Source organism: Stegostoma tigrinum, chromosome 18 (assembly GCF_030684315.1).
Source record: "Stegostoma tigrinum isolate sSteTig4 chromosome 18, sSteTig4.hap1, whole genome shotgun sequence".
Classification (NCBI taxonomy): Eukaryota; Metazoa; Chordata; class Chondrichthyes; order Orectolobiformes; family Stegostomatidae; genus Stegostoma; species Stegostoma tigrinum.
Window position 1 is genome coordinate 418973 of NC_081371.1, and position 20538 is coordinate 439510.

General features: G+C 62.3%; 1 protein-coding gene across 1 annotated transcript in view; it reads left to right on the top strand.

Moving 5' to 3' along the window:
* Positions 1 to 1958: 1958 nt before the first annotated feature.
* The window catches only part of LOC125461083 (lysine-specific demethylase 7B-like), an 85444-nt gene continuing 66864 nt past the window's right edge, over positions 1959 to 20538 (top strand). Inside the window, exon 1 of the mRNA XM_048549449.2 lies at positions 1959 to 2310. Within this exon, the coding sequence (XP_048405406.1) occupies positions 2213 to 2310 (98 nt within the window). The 5' untranslated portion in view covers positions 1959 to 2212. The remainder of the gene's footprint in view (positions 2311 to 20538) is intronic.

The window sequence follows — 20538 nt, forward strand, 5'->3', positions numbered from 1 at the left end:
ATTTTTTTTTCTTTTTTTTCCTACAGTATGGAAACAGGCCCTTTGGCCCAACAAGTCCACACCGAAACTCGGAGCATCCCACCAAGACCCATCCCCCTATAACCCACCTAAAATACACATCCCTGGACACTGCAGGCAATTTAGCATGGTCAATCCACCCACTTTACACATCTTTGGACTATGGGAGGACGCTGGAGCACCCGGAGAAAACCCATACAGACACAGGGAGAACGTGCAAACTCCACACAGCCAGTTGCCTGAGGGTGGAATTGAACCTGAATTCCTGGCACTGTGAGGCAGCAGTGCTAACTACTGAGCCACCACACCGCTAAGTGATTTGGAGAAAAACATGGCAGTCTAATTTGGAAGTTTGAGGATGACATATAGATTGGTGGAGTTTCAGATAGTCAGGAGGTTTCTGAGAAGGTACAGCAGGATATAAATCAGTTGGTAGCACAGGCAGAAAAATGGCGGATGGAGTTTAATCTGGACAAATGTGAGGTGATGCACTTTGGAAGGTCAAGTACGGGTAGAAATTATACAGTGAATAGTTGTGCTCCTAAGATGCTGCTTGGCCTGCTGTGTTCATCAAGCTCCACACGTGCTTATTGAGAAAGATAAACTCTTTCGAATGATTGCAGATTCTCGCAGTAGGGGGCATAATCTGAGAATTAGGGCCAAGGTTGTTTGGGAGACATGTAGAAGCTGTTGTCAAAGGTAAGTATATGGCGTTAGGCCACAGAACAGACATAATGTCATAGAATGGTGGAACAAGCTCGATGGGCCGAATGGCCCACTCATCATGCTTTGTTCCTATATTATGCAAGGCTACATGCCATGTCCTGGAAAATTGGATTGGAGGAGATGAATGACTGTGACCAGCACAGCCACTGTGGAGTGAAAGGCCTCTTTTTCTGTGCTGATAAAACCTCTACATAAATCTTTTTTGATTTGATTTGAATTATTACTGTCACGTGTACCGCTTTCCTGCTCCTCTTATGCTGCCTGGCCTGCTGTGTTCATCCAGTGCTACGCCTTGTTATCTTAGACTCCAGCATCGGCAGTTCCTATTATCTCTGAGTGAGTTTTAACCCCACTGTGAAGCCTCTTCTAAGAATGCCTACCTTGAAGAAGTTACCGTTCTTCCTCCAGAAGCTTTTCAGCTCCTCAGATGCTGCCTGGCCTGCTGTGTTCATCCAGCTGCACACCTTTTTGTCCCAGACTCTGGCACCAGCAGTTTCTACTATCTCTACAGTGAAAAGTGTTGTCTTAAGTGCTTTACAGGCAGACCATACTGTACAAATGCATCATGTTAGTAGGAGAGCGCAGGATACAATGTTACAACTGCTAAGAAGGCACAGAGAGTGATCAATAATAACTAATAATAATAACTGTTTATTCCGTTGGTAAGGCTTATAAATAAAGATGGTATTATTATGTGACATAACAAAGTGTGGAGCTTGATGAACACAGCAGGCCAAGCAGTATCTTAGGAGCAGGAAAGCTGACGTTTCGGGCCCAGACCCTCCTATTATCTCAGTTGCTGGAAGAGCTCAGCAGGTCTGGCAGTATCTGTAAAGAAAAAGAAATAGAGTTAACATTGTGAATCCGGTACTGAGGTAGGTCACTGGACACGAAATGTTAACTCTGATTTCCCTCCACAGATGCTGCCAGATCTGCTAAGCTTTTCCAGCAACTTGCGTTTGTGTTCCGCAATCTTTAGTGGACCCTTCTATGTCATTTCTATGATGTCACAGAGCAGCACGTGCTTTTGTTATTCCCGCCTCTACATTGCGATTGGCTAATGCGCCTTCTACAGAGCAAATCACCAAATAGACTGCCCACGAAGGGGCGGGGCCCATCCAGCAGAGACCAATCAGCGCTGAAAATATCCCGTCGGGTGGGAGCTGATTTGTGATTGGATGCGGAGTGGGCGGGATGCGGTCTAAGCACCGGCACACGATTTGCTGATACGCTGTAACACAGCACGAGCCGAGTGAAGGATCCGTAATAGAAGAGAAGTCAGATCTAATTCGCAATCCCTTCTGCCGATGGTTACAGTAGCCGTAAATCCGAGTGCGGAAGATACGGATCTTGCTAATGATTGGACGGCGCTGGTGACAGTCATGTGAATCCCGCCCATTTCCGGCGGCGGTAGGCGGTACCGCTGCGTTTTTGTTCTGGGTCCAGTGTGTGGCCTAAAGTTTACAAGATGGCGGCGGTGCCGGTGTATTGCCAATGTCGGCAGCCGTACGATGCTGGGCGCTTCATGATCGAGTGCGATGTCTGCAAGGACTGGTTCCATGGCAGGTAAACGGCTCCAAGCGCCGTTGGAAGAAATACGGGTGTTCTGTACTTCAGCAACGAACCCCTTTTAGAGGCCAGAGTCCAAGCACAAAGAGACTGGCTGGACATGGGGCCTGAAGCCCATTGCCTGGAGCTGATTGGTTGGTTGGTGGAGAAGAAGGGAAAAGTCAGGGAATAACTTGTCGGGAGGGGACTTTATTTTACAGTTCAGAGGGGGCGGGGACTGTGGCGTGGGCGGGGGAGCAGTTGGAGGGGAGGGGCCGGGGCCTGACGGGAGGGGGCGTGTCATGACAGGCGGGAGGGGACGATGGCAGGGGCCCGGCAGTGTAGGCGGGGAGGGGGCTGGGCCAGGCAGTGGGGAGGCGTGAAGGGGGCGGGCCTGGTGGTAGGTGGACACGACCTGGCAGTGGGCGTGGGTGGGGAGTGGCCTGGTAGTAAAGGATGAATGGGGCGTGGCCTGCCGGTAGGGGCGGGGTCTAGCAGGAGGGGGAGCAGAAGATGCGGGACCTGGATGTGGGTGGGAGGAGGGGCGGGGCCTGGTAGTAGGGGAGTGAGCGGTGGTGGGAAGTGGCGACTGGGAAGTTTGTGGGGGAGTGGCGAGCGGGAGGGACAGGAGTGGCGACTGCGGGGGGGTTGTGGGGGAGTGGCGAGTGGGGAAAAACAGGAGTGGCGACTGGGGGGTTGTGGGGGAGTGGCGGGGAGTGAGCGGTGGTGGAGTGGCGACTGGGGGGTTGTGAGGGAGGCGGCGAGCGGGGAGGGAAGGAGTGAGCGGCGTTTGGGGGGGGAGGGGAGCGGGGAGGGACGGAAGTGGTGACTGAGGGTTGTGGGGGAGCGGCAAGCGGGGAGGGACGGGACTGGCGGTTGGTGGGGAGGGGAGTGGCGGTGGAGGGGAGTGGCGGTTGCGGGGAGGGACGGGAGTGAGCGGCGTTGGGGGGGAGGTGAGCGGCGGTTGGGGGGGAGGGGAGCGGGGAGGGACGGAGTGAGCGGCGGTTGGAGGGGGAGCGGCGAGCGGGGAGGGACGGGAGGGGAGCGGCGGTTGGTGGGGAGGGAGCGCGAGGCGGGGAGGGGAGCGGCGAGCGGGGAGGGGAGCGGCGAGCGGGAGGGACGGGAGTGAGCGCCGGGGTCGGGGGGGGAGGGGAGCGGCGAGCGGGGAGGGACGGGAGGGGAGCGGCGGTCGGGGGGGAGGGGAGCGGCGAGCGGGGAGGACGGGAGTGAGCGGCGGTCGGGGGGGAGGGGAGCGGCGAGCGGGGAGGGACGGGAGGGGAGCGGCGGTCGGGGGGGGAGGGGAGCGGCGAGCGGGGAGGGACGGGAGGGGAGCGGCGGCGGGGGGGAGGGGAGCGGCGAGCGGGAGGGACGGGAGTGAGCGGCGGTCGGGGGGGAGGGGAGCGGCGAGCGGGGAGGGACGGGAGTGAGCGGCGGTCGGGGGGGAGGGGAGCGGCGAGCGGGGAGGGACGGGAGTGAGCGGCGGTCGGGGGGGAGGGGGAGCGGCGAGCGGGGAGGGACGGGAGTGAGCGGCGGTCGGGGGGGGAGGGGAGCGGCGAGGCGGGGAGGGACGGGAGTGAGCGGCGGTCGGGGGGGAGGGGATCGGCGAGCGGGGAGGGACGGGAGGGGAGCGGCGGTCGGCGGGGAGGAGAGCGGCGAGCGGGGAGGGACGGGAGTGAGCGGCGGTCGGGGGGGGAGGGGAGCGGCGAGCGGGGAGGGACGGGAGTGAGCGGCGGTCGGGGGGGAGGCGAGCGGGGAGGGACGGGAGGGGAGCGGCGGTCGGGGGGGAGGGGAGCGGCGGTCGGGGGGGAGGTTAGCGGCGAGCGGGGAGGGAAGGGAGGGGAGCGGCGAGCGGGGAGGGACGGGAGGGGAGCGGCGAGCGGGGAGGGACGGGAAGGGAGGGGAGCGGCGAGCGGGGAGGGACGGGAGCGGCGAGTGGGGAGGGACGGGACGGGACGGGAGCGGCGAGCGGGGAGGGACGGGAGTGAGCGGCGGTCGGGGGGGGAGGGGAGCGGCGAGCGGGGAGGGACGGGGAGTGAGCGGCGGTCGGGGGGGAGGCGAGCGGGGAGGGACGGGAGTGAGCGGCGGTCGGGGGGGAGGGGATCGGCGAGCGGGGAGGGACGGGACGGGAGCGGCGAGCGGGGAGGGACGGGACGGGAGCGGCGAGCGGGGAGGGACGGGACGGGAGCGGCGAGCGGGGAGGGACGGGACGGGAGCGGGGAGCGGGGAGGGACGGGAGCGGGGAGCGGGGAGGGACGGGAGCGGGGAGCGGGGAGGGACGGGAGCGGGGAGCGGGGAGGGACGGGAGCGGGGAGGGACGGGACGGGAGCGGGGAGCGGCGAGCGGGGAGGGACGGGACGGGAGCGGCGAGCGGGGAGGGACGGGACGGGAGCGGCGAGCGGGGAGGGACGGGACGGGAGCGGCGAGCGGGGAGGGACGGGACGGGAGCGGCGAGCGGGGAGGGACGGGACGGGAGCGGCGAGCGGGGAGGGACGGGACGGGAGCGGCGAGCGGGGAGGGACGGGACGGGAGCGGCGAGCGGGGAGGGACGGGACGGGAGCGGCGAGCGGGGAGGGACGGGACGGGAGCGGCGAGCGGGGAGGGACGGGACGGGAGCGGCGAGCGGGGAGGGACGGGACGGGAGCGGCGAGCGGGGAGGGACGGGACGGGAGCGGCGAGCGGGGAGGGACGGGACGGGAGCGGCGAGCGGGGAGGGACGGGACGGGAGCGGCGAGCGGGGAGGGACGGGACGGGAGCGGCGAGCGGGGAGGGACGGGACGGGAGCGGCGAGCGGGGAGGGACGGGACGGGAGCGGCGAGCGGGGAGGGACGGGACGGGAGCGGCGAGCGGGGAGGGACGGGACGGGAGCGGCGAGCGGGGAGGGACGGGACGGGAGCGGCGAGCGGGGAGGGACGGGACGGGAGCGGCGAGCGGGGAGGGACGGGACGGGAGCGGCGAGCGGGGAGGGACGGGACGGGAGCGGCGAGCGGGGAGGGACGGGACGGGAGCGGCGAGCGGGGAGGGACGGGACGGGAGCGGCGAGGAGGGACGGGACGGGAGCGGCGAGCGGGGAGGGACGGGACGGGAGCGGCGAGCGGGGAGGGACGGGACGGGAGCGGCGAGCGGGGAGGGACGGGACGGGAGCGGCGAGCGGGGAGGGACGGGACGGGAGCGGCGAGCGGGGAGGGACGGGACGGGAGCGGCGAGCGGGGAGGGACGGGACGGGAGCGGCGAGCGGGGAGGGACGGGACGGGAGCGGCGAGCGGGGAGGGACGGGACGGGAGCGGCGAGCGGGGAGGGACGGGACGGGAGCGGCGAGCGGGGAGGGACGGGACGGGAGCGGCGAGCGGGGAGGGACGGGACGGGAGCGGCGAGCGGGGAGGGACGGGACGGGAGCGGCGAGCGGGGAGGGACGGGACGGGAGCGGCGAGCGGGGAGGGACGGGACGGGAGCGGCGAGCGGGGAGGGACGGGACGGGAGCGGCGAGCGGGGAGGGACGGGACGGGAGCGGCGAGCGGGGAGGGACGGGACGGGAGCGGCGAGCGGGGAGGGACGGGACGGGAGCGGCGAGCGGGGAGGGACGGGACGGGAGCGGCGAGCGGGGAGGGACGGGACGGGAGCGGCGAGCGGGGAGGGACGGGACGGGAGCGGCGAGCGGGGAGGGACGGGACGGGAGCGGCGAGCGGGGGGGAGGGGAGCGGCGAGCGGGGAGGGACGGGACGGGAGGGGAGCGGCGAGCGGGGGGGAGGGGAGCGGCGGGCGGGGAGGGACGGGACGGGAGGGGAGCGGCGAGCGGGGGGGAGGGGCGGGACGGGAGCGGCGAGCGGGGGGGAGGGGAGCGGCGAGCGGGGAGGGACGGGAGGGGAGCGGCGAGCGGGGAGGGACGGGAGGGGAGCGGCGAGCGGGGAGGGACGGGAAGGGAGGGGAGCGGCGAGCGGGGAGGGACGGGACGGGAGCGGCGAGCGGGGAGGGACGGGAGGGGAGCGGCGAGCGGGGAGGGACGGGAGGGGAGCGGCGGTCGGGGGGGGAGGGGAGCGGCGAGCGGGGAGGGACGGGAGGGGAGCGGCAAGCGGGGAGGGACGGGAGGGGAGCGGCGGTCGGGGGGGAGGGGAGCGGCGAGCGGGGAGGGACGGGACGGGAGCGGCGAGCGGGGAGGGACGGGACGGGAGCGGCGAGCGGGGAGGGACGGGAAGGGAGGGGAGCGGCGAGCGGGGAGGGACGGGACGGGAGCGGCGAGCGGGGAGGGACGGGACGGGAGCGGCGAGCGGGGAGGGACGGGACGGGAGCGGGGAGGGACGGGAGGGGAGCGGCGAGCGGGGAGGGACGGGAGGGGAGCGGCGAGCGGGGAGGGACGGGAGGGGAGCGGCGAGCGGGGAGGGACGGGAGGGGAGCGGCGGTCGGGGGGGAGGGGAGCGGCGAGCGGGGAGGGACGGGAGGGGAGCGGCGAGCGGGGAGGGACGGGAGGGGAGCGGCGAGCGGGGAGGGACGGGAGGGGAGCGGCGGTCGGGGGGGAGGGGAGCGGCGAGCGGGGAGGGACGGGAGGGGAGCGGCGAGCGGGGAGGGACGGGACAAGAGGGGAGCGGCGAGCGGGGAGGGACGGGAGGGGAGCGGCGGTCGGGGGGGAGGGGAGCGGCGAGCGGGGAGGGACGGGAGGGGAGCGGCGAGCGGGGAGGGACGGGAGGGGAGCGGCGAGCGGGGAGGGACGGGACGGGAGCGGCGAGCGGGGAGGGACGGGACAAGAGGGGAGCGGCGAGCGGGGAGGGACGGGAGGGGAGCGGCGGTCGGGGGGGAGGGGAGCGGCGAGCGGGGAGGGACGGGAGGGGAGCGGCGAGCGGGGAGGGACGGGAGGGGAGCGGCGAGCGGGGAGGGACGGGAGGGGAGCGGCGAGCGGGGAGGGACGGGAGGGGAGCGGCGAGCGGGGAGGGACGGGACGGGAGCGGCGAGCGGGGAGGGACGGGACGGGAGCGGCGAGCGGGGGGGAGGGGCGGGACGGGAGCGGCGAGCGGGGGGGAGGGGAGCGGCGGGCGGGGAGGGACGGGACGGGAGGGGAGCGGCGAGCGGGGGGGAGGGGAGCGGCGGGCGGGGAGGGACGGGACGGGAGGGGAGCGGCGAGCGGGGGGGAGGGGAGCGGCGGGCGGGGAGGGACGGGACGGGAGGGGAGCGGCGGGCGGGGAGGGACGGGACGGGAGGGGAGCGGCGGGCGGGGAGGGACGGGACGGGAGCGGCGAGCGGGGAGGGACGGGACGGGAGCGGCGAGCGGGGGGGAGGGGAGCGGCGGGCGGGGAGGGACGGGACGGGAGGGGAGCGGCGAGCGGGGGGGAGGGGAGCGGCGGGCGGGGAGGGACGGGACGGGAGGGGAGCGGCGAGCGGGGGGGAGGGGAGCGGCGGGCGGGGAGGGACGGGACGGGAGGGGAGCGGCGAGCGGGGAGGGACGGGACGGGAGGGGAGCGGCGGGCGGGGAGGGACGGGACGGGAGCGGCGAGCGGGGAGGGACGGGAGCGGCGAGCGGGGGGGAGGGGAGCGGCGGGCGGGGAGGGACGGGACGGGAGGGGAGCGGCGAGCGGGGGGGAGGGGAGCGGCGGGCGGGGAGGGACGGGACGGGAGGGGAGCGGCGAGCGGGGAGGGACGGGACGGGAGGGGAGCGGCGAGCGGGGAGGGACGGGACGGGAGGGGAGCGGCGGGCGGGGAGGGACGGGACGGGAGCGGCGAGCGGGGAGGGACGGGACGGGAGCGGCGAGCGGGGGGGAGGGGAGCGGCGGGCGGGGAGGGACGGGACGGGAGGGGAGCGGCGAGCGGGGGGGAGGGGAGCGGCGGGCGGGGAGGGACGGGACGGGAGGGGAGCGGCGAGCGGGGAGGGACGGGACGGGAAGGGAGCGGCGGGCGGGGAGGGACGGGACGGGAGCGGCGAGCGGGGAGGGACGGGACGGGAGCGGCGAGCGGGGGGGAGGGGAGCGGCGGGCGGGGAGGGACGGGACGGGAGGGGAGCGGCGGGCGGGGAGGGACGGGACGGGAGGGGAGCGGCGGGCGGGGAGGGACGGGACGGGAGCGGCGAGCGGCGGGCGGGGAGGGACGGGACGGGAGCGGCGAGCGGCGGGCGGGGAGGGACGGGACGGGAGCGGCGAGCGGCGGGCGGGGAGGGACGGGACGGGAGCGGCGAGCGGCGAGCGGGGAGGGACGGGAGGGGAGCGGGGAGGGGCGAGCGGGGAGGGACGGGAGGGGAGCGGGGAGGGACGGGACAGGAAGGGACGGGAGGGGAGCGGGGAGGGACGGGACAGGAGCGGCGGGCGGGGAGGGACGGGAGGGGAGCGGCGAGCCGGGCGGGGAGGGACGGGAGGGGAGCGGCGCGCCGGGCGGGGAGGGACGGGAGGGGAGCGGCGCGGCGGGCGGGGAGGGACGGGAGGGGAGCGGCGAGCGGGGAGGGACGGGAGGGAGCGGCGGTCGGGGGGGGAGGGGAGCGGCGAGCGGGGAGGGACGGGAGGGGAGCGGCAAGCGGGTAGGGACGGGAGGGGAGCAGCGGTCGGGGGGGAGGGGAGCGGCGAGCGGGGAGGGACGGGACGGGAGCGGCGAGCGGGGAGGGACGGGACGGGAGCGGCGAGCGGGGAGGGACGGGAAGGGAGGGGAGCGGCGAGCGGGGAGGGACGGGACGGGAGCGGCGAGCGGGGAGGGACGGTACGGGAGCGGGGTGGGACGGGAGGGGAGCGGCGAGCGGGGAGGGACGGGAGGGGAGCGGCGAGCGGGGAGGGACGGGAGGGGAGCGGCGAGCGGGGAGGGACGGGAGGGGAGCGGCGGTCGGGGGGGAGGGGAGCGGCGAGCGGGGAGGGACGGGAGGGGAGCGGCGAGCGGGGAGGGACGGGAGGGGAGCGGCGAGCGGGGAGGGACGGGAGGGGAGCGGCGGTCGGGGGGGAGGGGAGCGGCGAGCGGGGAGGGACGGGAGGGGAGCGGCGAGCGGGGAGGGACGGGACAAGAGGGGAGCGGCGGTCGGGGGGGAGGGGAGCGGCGAGCGGGGAGGGACGGGAGGGGAGCGGCGGGCGGGGAGGGACGGGACGGGAGGGGAGCGGCGGGCGGGGAGGGACGGGACGGGAGGGGAGCGGCGGGCGGGGAGGGACGGGACGGGAGCGGCGAGCGGCGGGCGGGGAGGGACGGGACGGGAGCGGCGAGCGGCGGGCGGGGAGGGACGGGACGGGAGCGGCGAGCGGCGAGCGGGGAGGGACGGGAGGGGAGCGGGGAGGGGCGAGCGGGGAGGGACGGGAGGGGAGCGGGGAGGGACGGGACAGGAAGGGACGGGAGGGGAGCGGGGAGGGACGGGACAGGAGCGGCGGGCGGGGAGGGACGGGAGGGGAGCGGCGAGCCGGGCGGGGAGGGACGGGAGGGGAGCGGCGCGCCGGGCGGGGAGGGACGGGAGGGGAGCGGCGCGGCGGGCGGGGAGGGACGGGAGGGGAGCGGCGAGCGGGGAGGGACGGGAGGGGAGCGGCGGTCGGGGGGGGAGGGGAGCGGCGAGCGGGGAGGGACGGGAGGGGAGCGGCAAGCGGGGAGGGACGGGAGGGGAGCAGCGGTCGGGGGGGAGGGGAGCGGCGAGCGGGGAGGGACGGGACGGGAGCGGCGAGCGGGGAGGGACGGGACGGGAGCGGCGAGCGGGGAGGGACGGGAAGGGAGGGGAGCGGCGAGCGGCGAGGGACGGGACGGGAGCGGCGAGCGGGGAGGGACGGTACGGGAGCGGGGAGGGACGGGAGGGGAGCGGCGAGCGGGGAGGGACGGGAGGGGAGCGGCGAGCGGGGAGGGACGGGAGGGGAGCGGCGAGCGGGGAGGGACGGGAGGGGAGCGGCGGTCGGGGGGGAGGGGAGCGGCGAGCGGGGAGGGACGGGAGGGGAGCGGCGAGCGGGGAGGGACGGGAGGGGAGCGGCGAGCGGGGAGGGACGGGAGGGGAGCGGCGGTCGGGGGGGAGGGGAGCGGCGAGCGGGGAGGGACGGGAGGGGAGCGGCGAGCGGGGAGGGACGGGACAAGAGGGGAGCGGCGAGCGGGGAGGGACGGGAGGGGAGCGGCGGTCGGGGGGGAGGGGAGCGGCGAGCGGGGAGGGACGGGAGGGGAGCGGCGAGCGGGGAGGGACGGGACGGGAGCGGCGAGCGGGGAGGGACGGGACAAGAGGGGAGCGGCGAGCGGGGAGGGACGGGAGGGGAGCGGCGGTCGGGGGGGAGGGGAGCGGCGAGCGGGGAGGGACGGGAGGGGAGCGGCGGGCGGGGAGGGACGGGAGGGGAGCGGCGGGCGGGGAGGGACGGGAGGGGAGCGGCGGGCGGGGAGGGACGGGACGGGAGCGGCGGGCGGGGAGGGACGGGACGGGAGCGGCGGGCGGGGAGGGACGGGACGGGAGCGGCGGGCGGGGAGGGACGGGACGGGAGCGGCGGGCGGGGAGGGACGGGACGGGAGCGGCGGGCGGGGAGGGACGGGACGGGAGCGGCGGGCGGGGGGGAGGGGAGCGGCGGGCGGGGAGGGACGGGACGGGAGGGGAGCGGCGAGCGGGGGGGAGGGGAGCGGCGGGCGGGGAGGGACGGGACGGGAGGGGAGCGGCGAGCGGGGAGGGACGCGACGGGAGGGGAGCGGCGGGCGGGGAGGGACGGGACGGGAGCGGCGGGCGGGGAGGGACGGGACGGGACGGGAGCGGCGAGCGGGGGGGAGGGGAGCGGCGGGCGGGGAGGGACGGGACGGGAGGGGAGCGGCGAGCGGGGGGGAGGGGAGCGGCGGGCGGGGAGGGACGGGACGGGAGGGGAGCGGCGAGCGGGGAGGGACGGGACGGGAGGGGAGCGGCGGGCGGGGAGGGACGGGACGGGAGCGGCGAGCGGGGAGGGACGGGAGGGGAGCGGCGAGCGGGGGGGAGGGGAGCGGCGGGCGGGGAGGGACGGGACGGGAGGGGAGCGGCGAGCGGGGGGGAGGGGAGCGGCGGGCGGGGAGGGACGGGACGGGAGGGGAGCGGCGAGCGGGGAGGGACGGGACGGAGGGGAGCGGCGGGCGGGGAGGGACGGGACGGGAGCGGCGAGCGGGGAGGGACGGGACGGGAGCGGCGAGCGGGGGGGAGGGGACGGGAGGGGAGCGGCGAGCGGGGGGGAGGGGAGCGGCGGGCGGGGAGGGACGGGACGGGAGGGGAGCGGCGGGCGGGGAGGGACGGGACGGGAGGGGAGCGGCGGGCGGGGAGGGACGGGACGGGAGGGGAGCGGCGGGCGGGGAGGGACGGGACGGGAGCGGCGAGCGGGGAGGGGCGAGCGGGGAGGGACGGGAGGGGAGCGGGGAGGGACGGGACAGGAAGGGACGGGAGGGGAGCGGGGAGGGACGGGACAGGAGCGGCGGGCGGGGAGGGACGGGAGGGGAGCGGCGAGCCGGGCGGGGAGGGACGGGAGGGGAGCGGCGAGCCGGGCGGGGAGGGACGGGAGGGGAGCGGCGCGCCGGGCGGGGAGGGACGGGAGGGGAGCGGCGAGCCGGGAGGGGAGTGGCGAGCGGCGAGCCGGGAGGGGAGCGGCGAGCCGGGAGGGGAGCGGCGACCCGGGAGGGGAGCGGCGAGCGGGGAGGGACGGGAGGGGTGCGGGGAGGGACGGGAGGGGAGCGGCGAGGGACGGGAGGGGAGCGGCGAGCGGGGAGGGACGGGAGGGGAGCGGCGAGCGGGCACGGACGGGAGGGGAGCGGCGAGCGGGGAGGGACGGGAGGGGAGCGGCGAGCGGGGAGGGGAGCGGCGAGCGGGGAGGGACGGGAGGGGAGCGGCGAGCGGGGAGGGGAGCGGCGAGCGCGGAGGGACGGGAGGGGAGCGGCGAGCGGGGAGGGGAGCGGGGAGGGACGGGAGGGGAGCGGCGAGCGGGGAGGGGAGCGGCGAGCGGGGAGGGGAGCGGCGAGCGGGGAGGGACGGGAGGGGAGCGGCGAGCTGGGAGGGACGGGAGGGGAGCGGGGTGGGACGGGAGGGGAGCGGCGTGCGGGGAGGGACGGGCGGGGAGGGACGGGACAGGAACGGCGGGCGGGGAGGGACGGGACGGGAGGGGAGCGGCGAACGGGGAGGGGAGCGGCGCGGCGAGCGGGGAGGGACGGGAGGGGAGCGGCGAGCCGGGAGGGGAGCGGCGAGCGGGGAGGGACGGGAGGGGTGCGGGGAGGGACGGGAGGGGTGCGGGGAGGGACGGGAGGGGAGCGGCGAGGGACGGGAGGGGAGCGGCGAGCTGGGAGGGACGGGAGGGGAGCGGGGAGGGATGGGAGGGGAGCGGCGAGCGGGCACGGACGGGAGGGGAGCGGCGAGCGGGGAGGGACGGGAGGGCAGCGGCGAGCGGGGAGGGGCGGGAGGGGAGCGGCGGTCGGGGGGGAGGGGAGCGGCGAGCGGGGAGGGAGGGGAGCGGCGAGCGGGGAGCGGCGGGGAGGGGAGCGGCGAGCGGGGAGGGGAGGGACGGGAGGGGAGCGGCGGGACGGGAGTGAGCGGCGGTTCCGGTGTGGGACGGGAGTGAGCGGCGGGCAGCGGGAGGTTGAGGGGGTGGGGTGAGCGGTGATGGGGGAGTTGTTGGAGTGTGGAGCGGGTGGTGGGAGGGTGGAGCAGTGGCTGGGGAGGGAGGGGAGTGAGTGGTTGGTGGTGATTGAGATGGCGCTAGAGCTCGGGGTGGGTGGGCAACAGTCATTCGGGCGATGATAGTAGTACAGTTTGGATGGTTCAACGGGAGGTGGAGATGATGGTGCAGTTGTGGGGATTTGTCTTCGGAATGATGCGCTTTGGTTTTTAAATCTCGTCTGAATAATATCGCAGGTAAGGTGTGAGCAAAGCGCCTCCACCTTCCAGTTTATCTCTCTCCACATTGTGATACACAGATGTGGTTATAATGTATTCAAGCTGGGACCTGAATATTCAAGGGTATTTGGACATTTGTTAATTAAATTTCATTTGGTGAAAATGGGGTGACTACCAATTGGGGTTTTAAATATCAAGATAGAGAACAAGAAACAGCAGGAAGTCACTTATGGAAGCTGTGTATTTTAGCCTTGCATTGAGGCATCACTTATAGTAAAAAGCGCTCCTTGGTAGCAGTGATCACAACATGATCCCACTTTCCATACAGTTGAGAAAGTAATTAGAGTATGATAGAAAGCTGGTGAGAAAAGTAATAACAAAAGGAGAGATGGTGGTGTCGACTAGTAACCTCTTGATCCAGACTAAAACTTTGAGTACACTAGTTCTAATCTCAGTTCGTGACTTGTGGAATTTAAATTTGGTTGCTAATTTGAAATTGAAAACCTGTCTCAATAATGGTGTTGAGTGAGCATGAAAAGATCATTGAGTGTTACATTTTGTGAGCACTTTCAGGGAAGGAAATCTGTCATTCCCTGCCTGGTCTGGCTTCCTTATGGCTCCAGACACTGAAGTTCACTCTTAACTGTCGTCTGCTTTGGCCAAGCAAACCACTTTATTCAAGACCAAATCACAATGGACCACAAATGCAGCCTTGCCAGTGATAGTTGCATCCAGTGAAAGAATGTAGGAAAACAAGGGTATTAAGAATTTCAACAAGTATTTGAGTAATACTCAAGCGAGTGTAAGATTGGAGAATGCATGAATACATTCACAGTCGAGTTAGACAAGGCAAAAAAGAATTTTCTGGAGAATTCCTGTTTGGCAGCATTTGTGGATAATTAATGTTTGAGTTCAGTGACCCTTCTTCAGAATTGGAGCTCGGAAAATATGCTGAAGCCAAGGAGTGAGCAGGTAGGTGGAGATGGAGCCGAGAGAGAGAACGTCGCTGAGGCAGACCAAGGGATGGATGATAGTATGCCAGGGTGAAAGTGAAGCTGATAACAAGGACTATAAGAGATAACAAGGTGTAAAGCTGGATGAGCACAGCAGGCCAAGCAGCATCATGGGAGCAGGCAAGCTGACATTTCTGGCCTCGACCCTTCTTCAGAACCAGGACCATGTCAGTGAAAATGGGCTGGCTGTGCGGTTAGTTGATGTAGATGGATATTTTTGATAAGGATGATGTAGATTATAGGGAGCAGGCAAGAAACTGAAGATGAGGCCAAATCGCCTACTGTAAATTCATTTCTCTATTTCTGCACCTCCTCCCACTACCCCCACCCTGCAACAAAAAATGTAAAGGTCTGAGTAGAGTGGGATAGCTGCTAGGCTTGAGCTCTCCTGCACACGAAGAAGGAACTAGCTCATTTAATTTGTAATTTGCCTTCAATGGCATTTTTACAAACATTTTTCTGTTTGCCCTAGAGGCATAATGGCAGGAGATATGCCAGGAATGGAGAATTTTAACAAACAGAAGCTTTGTCAGCTTGCAGCTTACCAATGGAATCGGGAGATTTAATCGAGGTAAAATTCGGGGCCTGAGTTAGACTGGATGAGAACAATCTCTTTCTCTTTGCAGGCAGTCCATCATCCAGGTGTCTTAGAGTAGCTGGTAGAAGGATTGAAGTGGGTTTGAGGAGAATTCTTCACCTAGAGATTTTAGAGGAGGTTTCTCTGTAAGGGAGACTTCCACCTTTCTATTGGGGATTTGGGTGGCCAATGTCTCAGTTTTTTAAAAAAAAATTGTTAGCTCTGGATACCAGGCTATCAGTGGTTGTTGTAACTTAAAAGGAAGAAAATATTACATTCAATCTGGATGTCTTTGTCTGCAACTTCTATTTAGTTTTTTAAAGGGGTAGAATTTACATTTTTTTTTATTACACGTCAGCCTCAAGTTTCTGATCTATAGTTGTACACATAGGGCTGGATTGGAGACCCTCCTGTGGGACCTGCTCCTGGGCCTGGCCAAGATGGCTATCAACAAGTTAGTGTTTTGTAGTTCTTGTCTGTGGTTTCTTATGCTCTCTGGAGAGGGAACATACAGAGTTCACTGGCATGTTACGCCCTTCTTTGATAGCTGGCCTTTACAGTATAGGGGTGCAGCATAACCCATGGTAATGATACTTGATTTAATTTTGATATGTTGACCTCTATGATGGAGTCATAGATGATGGAGTGCAGTCTGAGTGCAGTTATATATTTAAGAGTAGACAGTTGTGCTGATCTGGAGCTTGCTGTCTGAAAGGATGGTGGAGCTTAAACTCTTGAATATTTGGAAAAAATGCATGGCACAGATATGGTGGGTCTCCTTGGTGTTGTGTTTTCTTGCTGTCTTTCTAATCCTGCCATGTCATTGCTAGGTGCATGGCGGTGTATCAAACTGTTAGGCTGTGCTGGGAAACAACCTTTTGACATTGTTCATAGCCAGTTTAGGTCGATGTACCTTCTCCTTTTTGAGCAAGGGCACTGTGGAAATGCTGATCGTGTGTGCAGGCACCTTGATCAATATTGGTCTTTGGTGATTTGCTCTAAATATTATTGATGGAAATACCAGAAGTCTGAATCTCCTTCAGTGACCCTGGGCAGCACAGCTTTTCTTTTCATAGGTTTCAAATTCAATGTTTGAGGGGCTTGGGACTTGCCTGATAGACTCAAAAGCTATCTGAAGGGTGAACAGTGAATGGATTGTTTTTGGAAATATAGCAGACACCTAACCTCTCCCTTTGTGGTGACACTAATGGTTGTGAGCATAAGTTTTGTAACTCGAGATTCTTTGCAAAACTAGACACTAAGAAATGTGTTTGAAAATTTCTAGAAAGCACACATTTGGTGGATGCGTTTCTATGTTTGTCAATTTTGTCAATTTTTAAAAGCGTATTCCAGACTTGTGTGGATTTTTTTAAAATAGTAAAGCCTGTGCATTCTGCTGTTGTGGGAAAGCTTGATGCTGAGAGGGAAGTGTTTAGACGTGACTCTAGAAACACCATATAGTGCTTGGAGGCAGGAGTTTGGAATTTTGGAAACATGTCTTCTGCTTAATGTTGGTGTTGAAAATCTTTTTGGAGTTTCAATTATGCTGTTTGGGACCTTAAGCTGAAACACATTGTAGATTCTTCTTGTGAGTAAGTTCTAAACTGCACCATCACTCTTTGCACATAGCTTATTTAACTTCATTCCTAAAAGGCCTGCTCATTGTTTATAAACCTGAGCTTTCTAGATCTGAACTCACAGCTAACAGAAATTGGGAGGTAGAGTAAGCAGTGATAATGTCACTGGACTAGTAGTCCAGAACCCCAGACTAATATTCTGGGGAAGTAGATTTGAATCCCATCCTGGCAAACGGTGAAATTTCAATTTAATAAAAACCAAAAGTACATGTCACCTAATGGTAATTGGCAGACCTGGCAGCATCAGTGGAAAGAAAGAGTTAACTTGTTAGGTCTGTACTCTTTCTTCAGGGATGTTGAATCTGTTCCTCTTAACATCTTAAACTTTGATCAAATCACCCGTAACCATTTAAATTCTAGTAACACAAGTTTGTATAATTCATCACCTCAGAATTTAACTGCTTCGTGATGTTTTTGGTACAGCTATACTATACTACAATCTTCTTTCTAAAGGTCAAAAACAAAGTTGCTGGAAAAGCTCAGCAGGTCTGGCAGCATCTGTGAAGGAGCAAACACTTTGGGTCTGGTGACCCTGCCTCAGAACTGGCAAATGCCGTTTGTAGTTCTGAGGAAAGGTCACAGGACCTGAAACGTTAACTCTGTTTTCTCCTTCACAGATGCTGCCAGATCTGCTGAGTTTTTCCAGCAACTTTGTTTTTGTTCCTGATTTACAGCATCTGCAGTTCTTTTCGTTCTTCCTAAGGGTGTTGTGCTCAGTACTGCTCACTGACGCTGGGTGTGTACCTGAGCTTGCTTTCTAGCTGCTGGTATTACAGTTCCCAATTTAAAGGCCAGCAATCTGGAGCCAATTTGATTATTTTCTGCCACTATTCCTGGCATTTAAATTCATCTATACGCACTATTCGCAAGTGTCTTTAGATCTGCACAGTTTCTAGCTTTAAAATAAAAAAAATTGGCTCCTTTTTGGGCCCACATTGAAAGCTCACACTTCCCTGTATTGAAAACCATTAGCCACCATTTTGTCCATGCACTTAATCTGTCAATACCTCTTGGCAATTTTATGCTTCCAACTGCATACCTTATAAATCTGCTAATCTTTGTATTGTTGACAAAACATTATATGAGTGATTAATGCACAATGAATTATTGAGACCCCAACACAGATTCTTATAGGGCACAACTTTTCACATACCATGAATAAGAGTACCTGTACTCTGTCTCTTGATCTTTGGCTTATTTCCTAAGTAGGTCAGTCATTTGCCTTCAGCTTTCTGGGCCTTCACTGAGTGTATTTTTTGTTTAGTAAGATGTTTTATCCAATACCTTCTGGAAGTTGATTTTAGATGTCATCTGTAGACATTCCCTATCACTTGAAAGAGTTTGATCTATTCATCAAAAAGGAACATAGAAAATAGGAGCAAGAATAGACCATTTGGCCTTTTGATCAGTCATTGCAGAGCAGGATCAATCAGCTCAATACTTCCTGCCTGTATTTTTGTGATCCCTTTAGCTCTAAGAATAATACTTCTGTCCTCCTAGAAAGCATTTAAAATGACTGTCAGAAATAGGAACCAAAGTAGGCTGTTCAGCTCCTCGAGTCTGCTCAATCATTCAATAGAAATGTGGCTGATCTGACATTCTTAACATCCACTTTTCTGCCTTTTCCCCTGTAGTCTGTGGTTGCCCTACCTATCAAGAATCTACCTATTTCAGCTTTAAATTTACACAAAAAACTCTGCCCTTACAGCTCTTTGTGGCAAGAACTTCCAAAGACACTCAACCCTATGAGAGAAGAAATCCCCAGTCTTAAATTCTAAGACTATGCCTCTCGTCCTAGACTCTCCCATGATCGGAAACATTCAGCAATTACCCTGTCAAGCCCTTTAAGGTTCCTGCATCTTTCAGTGGGATCACCTCTCATTCTGCTAAATTCCAGTGAGTAGAGACACAACCTGTTTAGCCTTTGCTGATAAGACAATCCCTTCATACCTAGGATTGACTTCGTGGACTTTCTCTGAGCTGCCTTCAATGAGATTATATCTTTCCCTCAAATAAGGGGACAAACAGTTCAAGTACTCCAGAGGTGGTCCTACCAGCACCTTGTACAGTTGCAATAAGACTTTTCTACTCTGAAATAAGGGCCAGCATTCCATTAGCCTTTCTGATTAACCTGCTGCATCTGTATGCTAGTTTTCTGCATTTCACATACAAGTACCTCCAAGTGCCTTTGTTTTGCAGCTTTCTGCAGCTTCCCTGCGTTTAAAGAATACTCTATATTCTTGTTCTCCCTTCCAAAATAAATAACTTCACTTTTTCCCGCATCTTCCTCCCTTCGCCAACTTTTTGCCTGATTAGTTAGCCTATGAACTGTTTGTGTCCCTCTCAGAACATGCCTTTTCACCTATAATATTTAGGCCTCATCTGCTTTCTATGGTAGAAATTCCACAGACTCGGCACTCCTTGGTAAAGAAATTTCTCTTCATCTTAGTCTTAAATGGCCTACTCCAAATCTTTAGATTGTAACTCCTGGCTCTGGACACCCGGTCATTGGGAACATCCTTCATGTATTTACCCTGTCTCGTCCTGTTAGAATTTTATAGGTTTCTATGAGATTCCTCCTCGTTCTTCTGGTAATATGGTCCTAACTGATCCAGTCTCTCTTCATGTGTCAGTCTTGACATCCCAGGAATCAGTTTGGTATATCTTTGTCACATGCCCTCATTAGCCAGTACATCCTTCAAAAATTGCACCCCTGTACTCTACATGTCATCTCACCAAAGCCATGTACAATGGAGCAAGCTATTCTGCTACTGTGCTCAAATCCTCTTGCTGTAAAAGCCACATACCATTTTCCTTCTCCACTGCCTGTTGTGTCTGCACACTCCTACTTTCAGTGATTTGGTGTACAAGGACAGCCAGGGCCTGTTGCACTTCCCGCTTTCCCAAATTGTTATCAAGATAATAATCTCTCTCTGTTTTTGCTGCCACAGTGAATAACTTTGCAGTTATCCACATTGTTCTTCACTTGCCATGCAGTTGCCCACTTACTGAACTTGTCCAAATCACCCTGAAGCATCTCTATATCCTTCTCTATCCAGTTTTGTCATTTGCAAACTTTGAGATGTAAATTAGTGCTCTCTTCTAACTCATTAATATGTAATATATATTGACACATACAGAATGCGTAACAGTGCTTTTCAGTGTATCATGAGACATTAATAAATCAAGTCATACATAATATATCCCACTAATCACTGGCCACCATTCACGGAAAAGACCCATTATTCCTACTCCTTGTTTCCTGCCTGCCAGCCATTCTCGTTCAGTACACTACCCCAAATCCCATATGCTTTCAGTTTATGTGCTAATCTCTTTTGTAGGACTTCATTGAGAGAAAACATCTGAAATTCCATGTAAACTGCACCATATACCCTTTGTGGTTTCTTGCTGGCTCTTTGTGGTTAGCTGAATGTTTTCAGTCATACCATATGGACTCTCTCGACTTCCTGACAAACTGTAGTTAAGTTCATGACTCTGTAATTTCCTGGTCTGCCTCTGTCACCTGTCTGAAATTGAGCGTGATGGGCGGGATTGTGGTATTCATTCTTCAATGTCCAAATCTTTGCAGTTCAATCTACAGAGCCATGAGGTTTACTGTTGAACCTGTAATACCTAGTCGGACATAGTATTGTGGCCACATTGTGTCATACATGGTTAGTTGCAGCACTGTTTTAAAATCCTGTAATAACAGGCTGTTTGTATTATTGTGTCCTAATCCTGTAATACTGGGTTGTTTATATGACTGTGTCAAATTCCGATAATATTTGCTGTTTATCATACTGTATCCAAATCCTGTAGTTTTCTGCACTATTATTTGAATTGCAAGTGCTGTTAAAGCTTTGGGTGATGAGGGGATGATGTGTGACGAACAATGCAACAACAAATTTTAAATCTTTACTTTTATATTTGTTGATAATTACTATCCCAAAACAGAACCACATGTAGTGTGGTCAAGATGTCTGCAAAATGTGAGCTGATTAAGGCTACTGTATTTCTAATGTGCCAGCAGCAGCACGAAGTGGGGATTGTTTCTAATTTTTTTTTCCCCGCTGTGTGCAGCTGAGGAGCACCTGAACCATCTTCACAGTCCCAGCAATATCTGGCTGACAACTAATGAAAATGAAGCCCAGGGTCATAGCTACCAACTGATGACAGGAGCAGAACACTGGGCTGGAAGCATTTCATTGGTGAAATTGGTGGCCTTCCAAAGCAAAAGATAGAATTGGCTATTTGGTTTATTCACTGAAAGGGAGCTTGGTA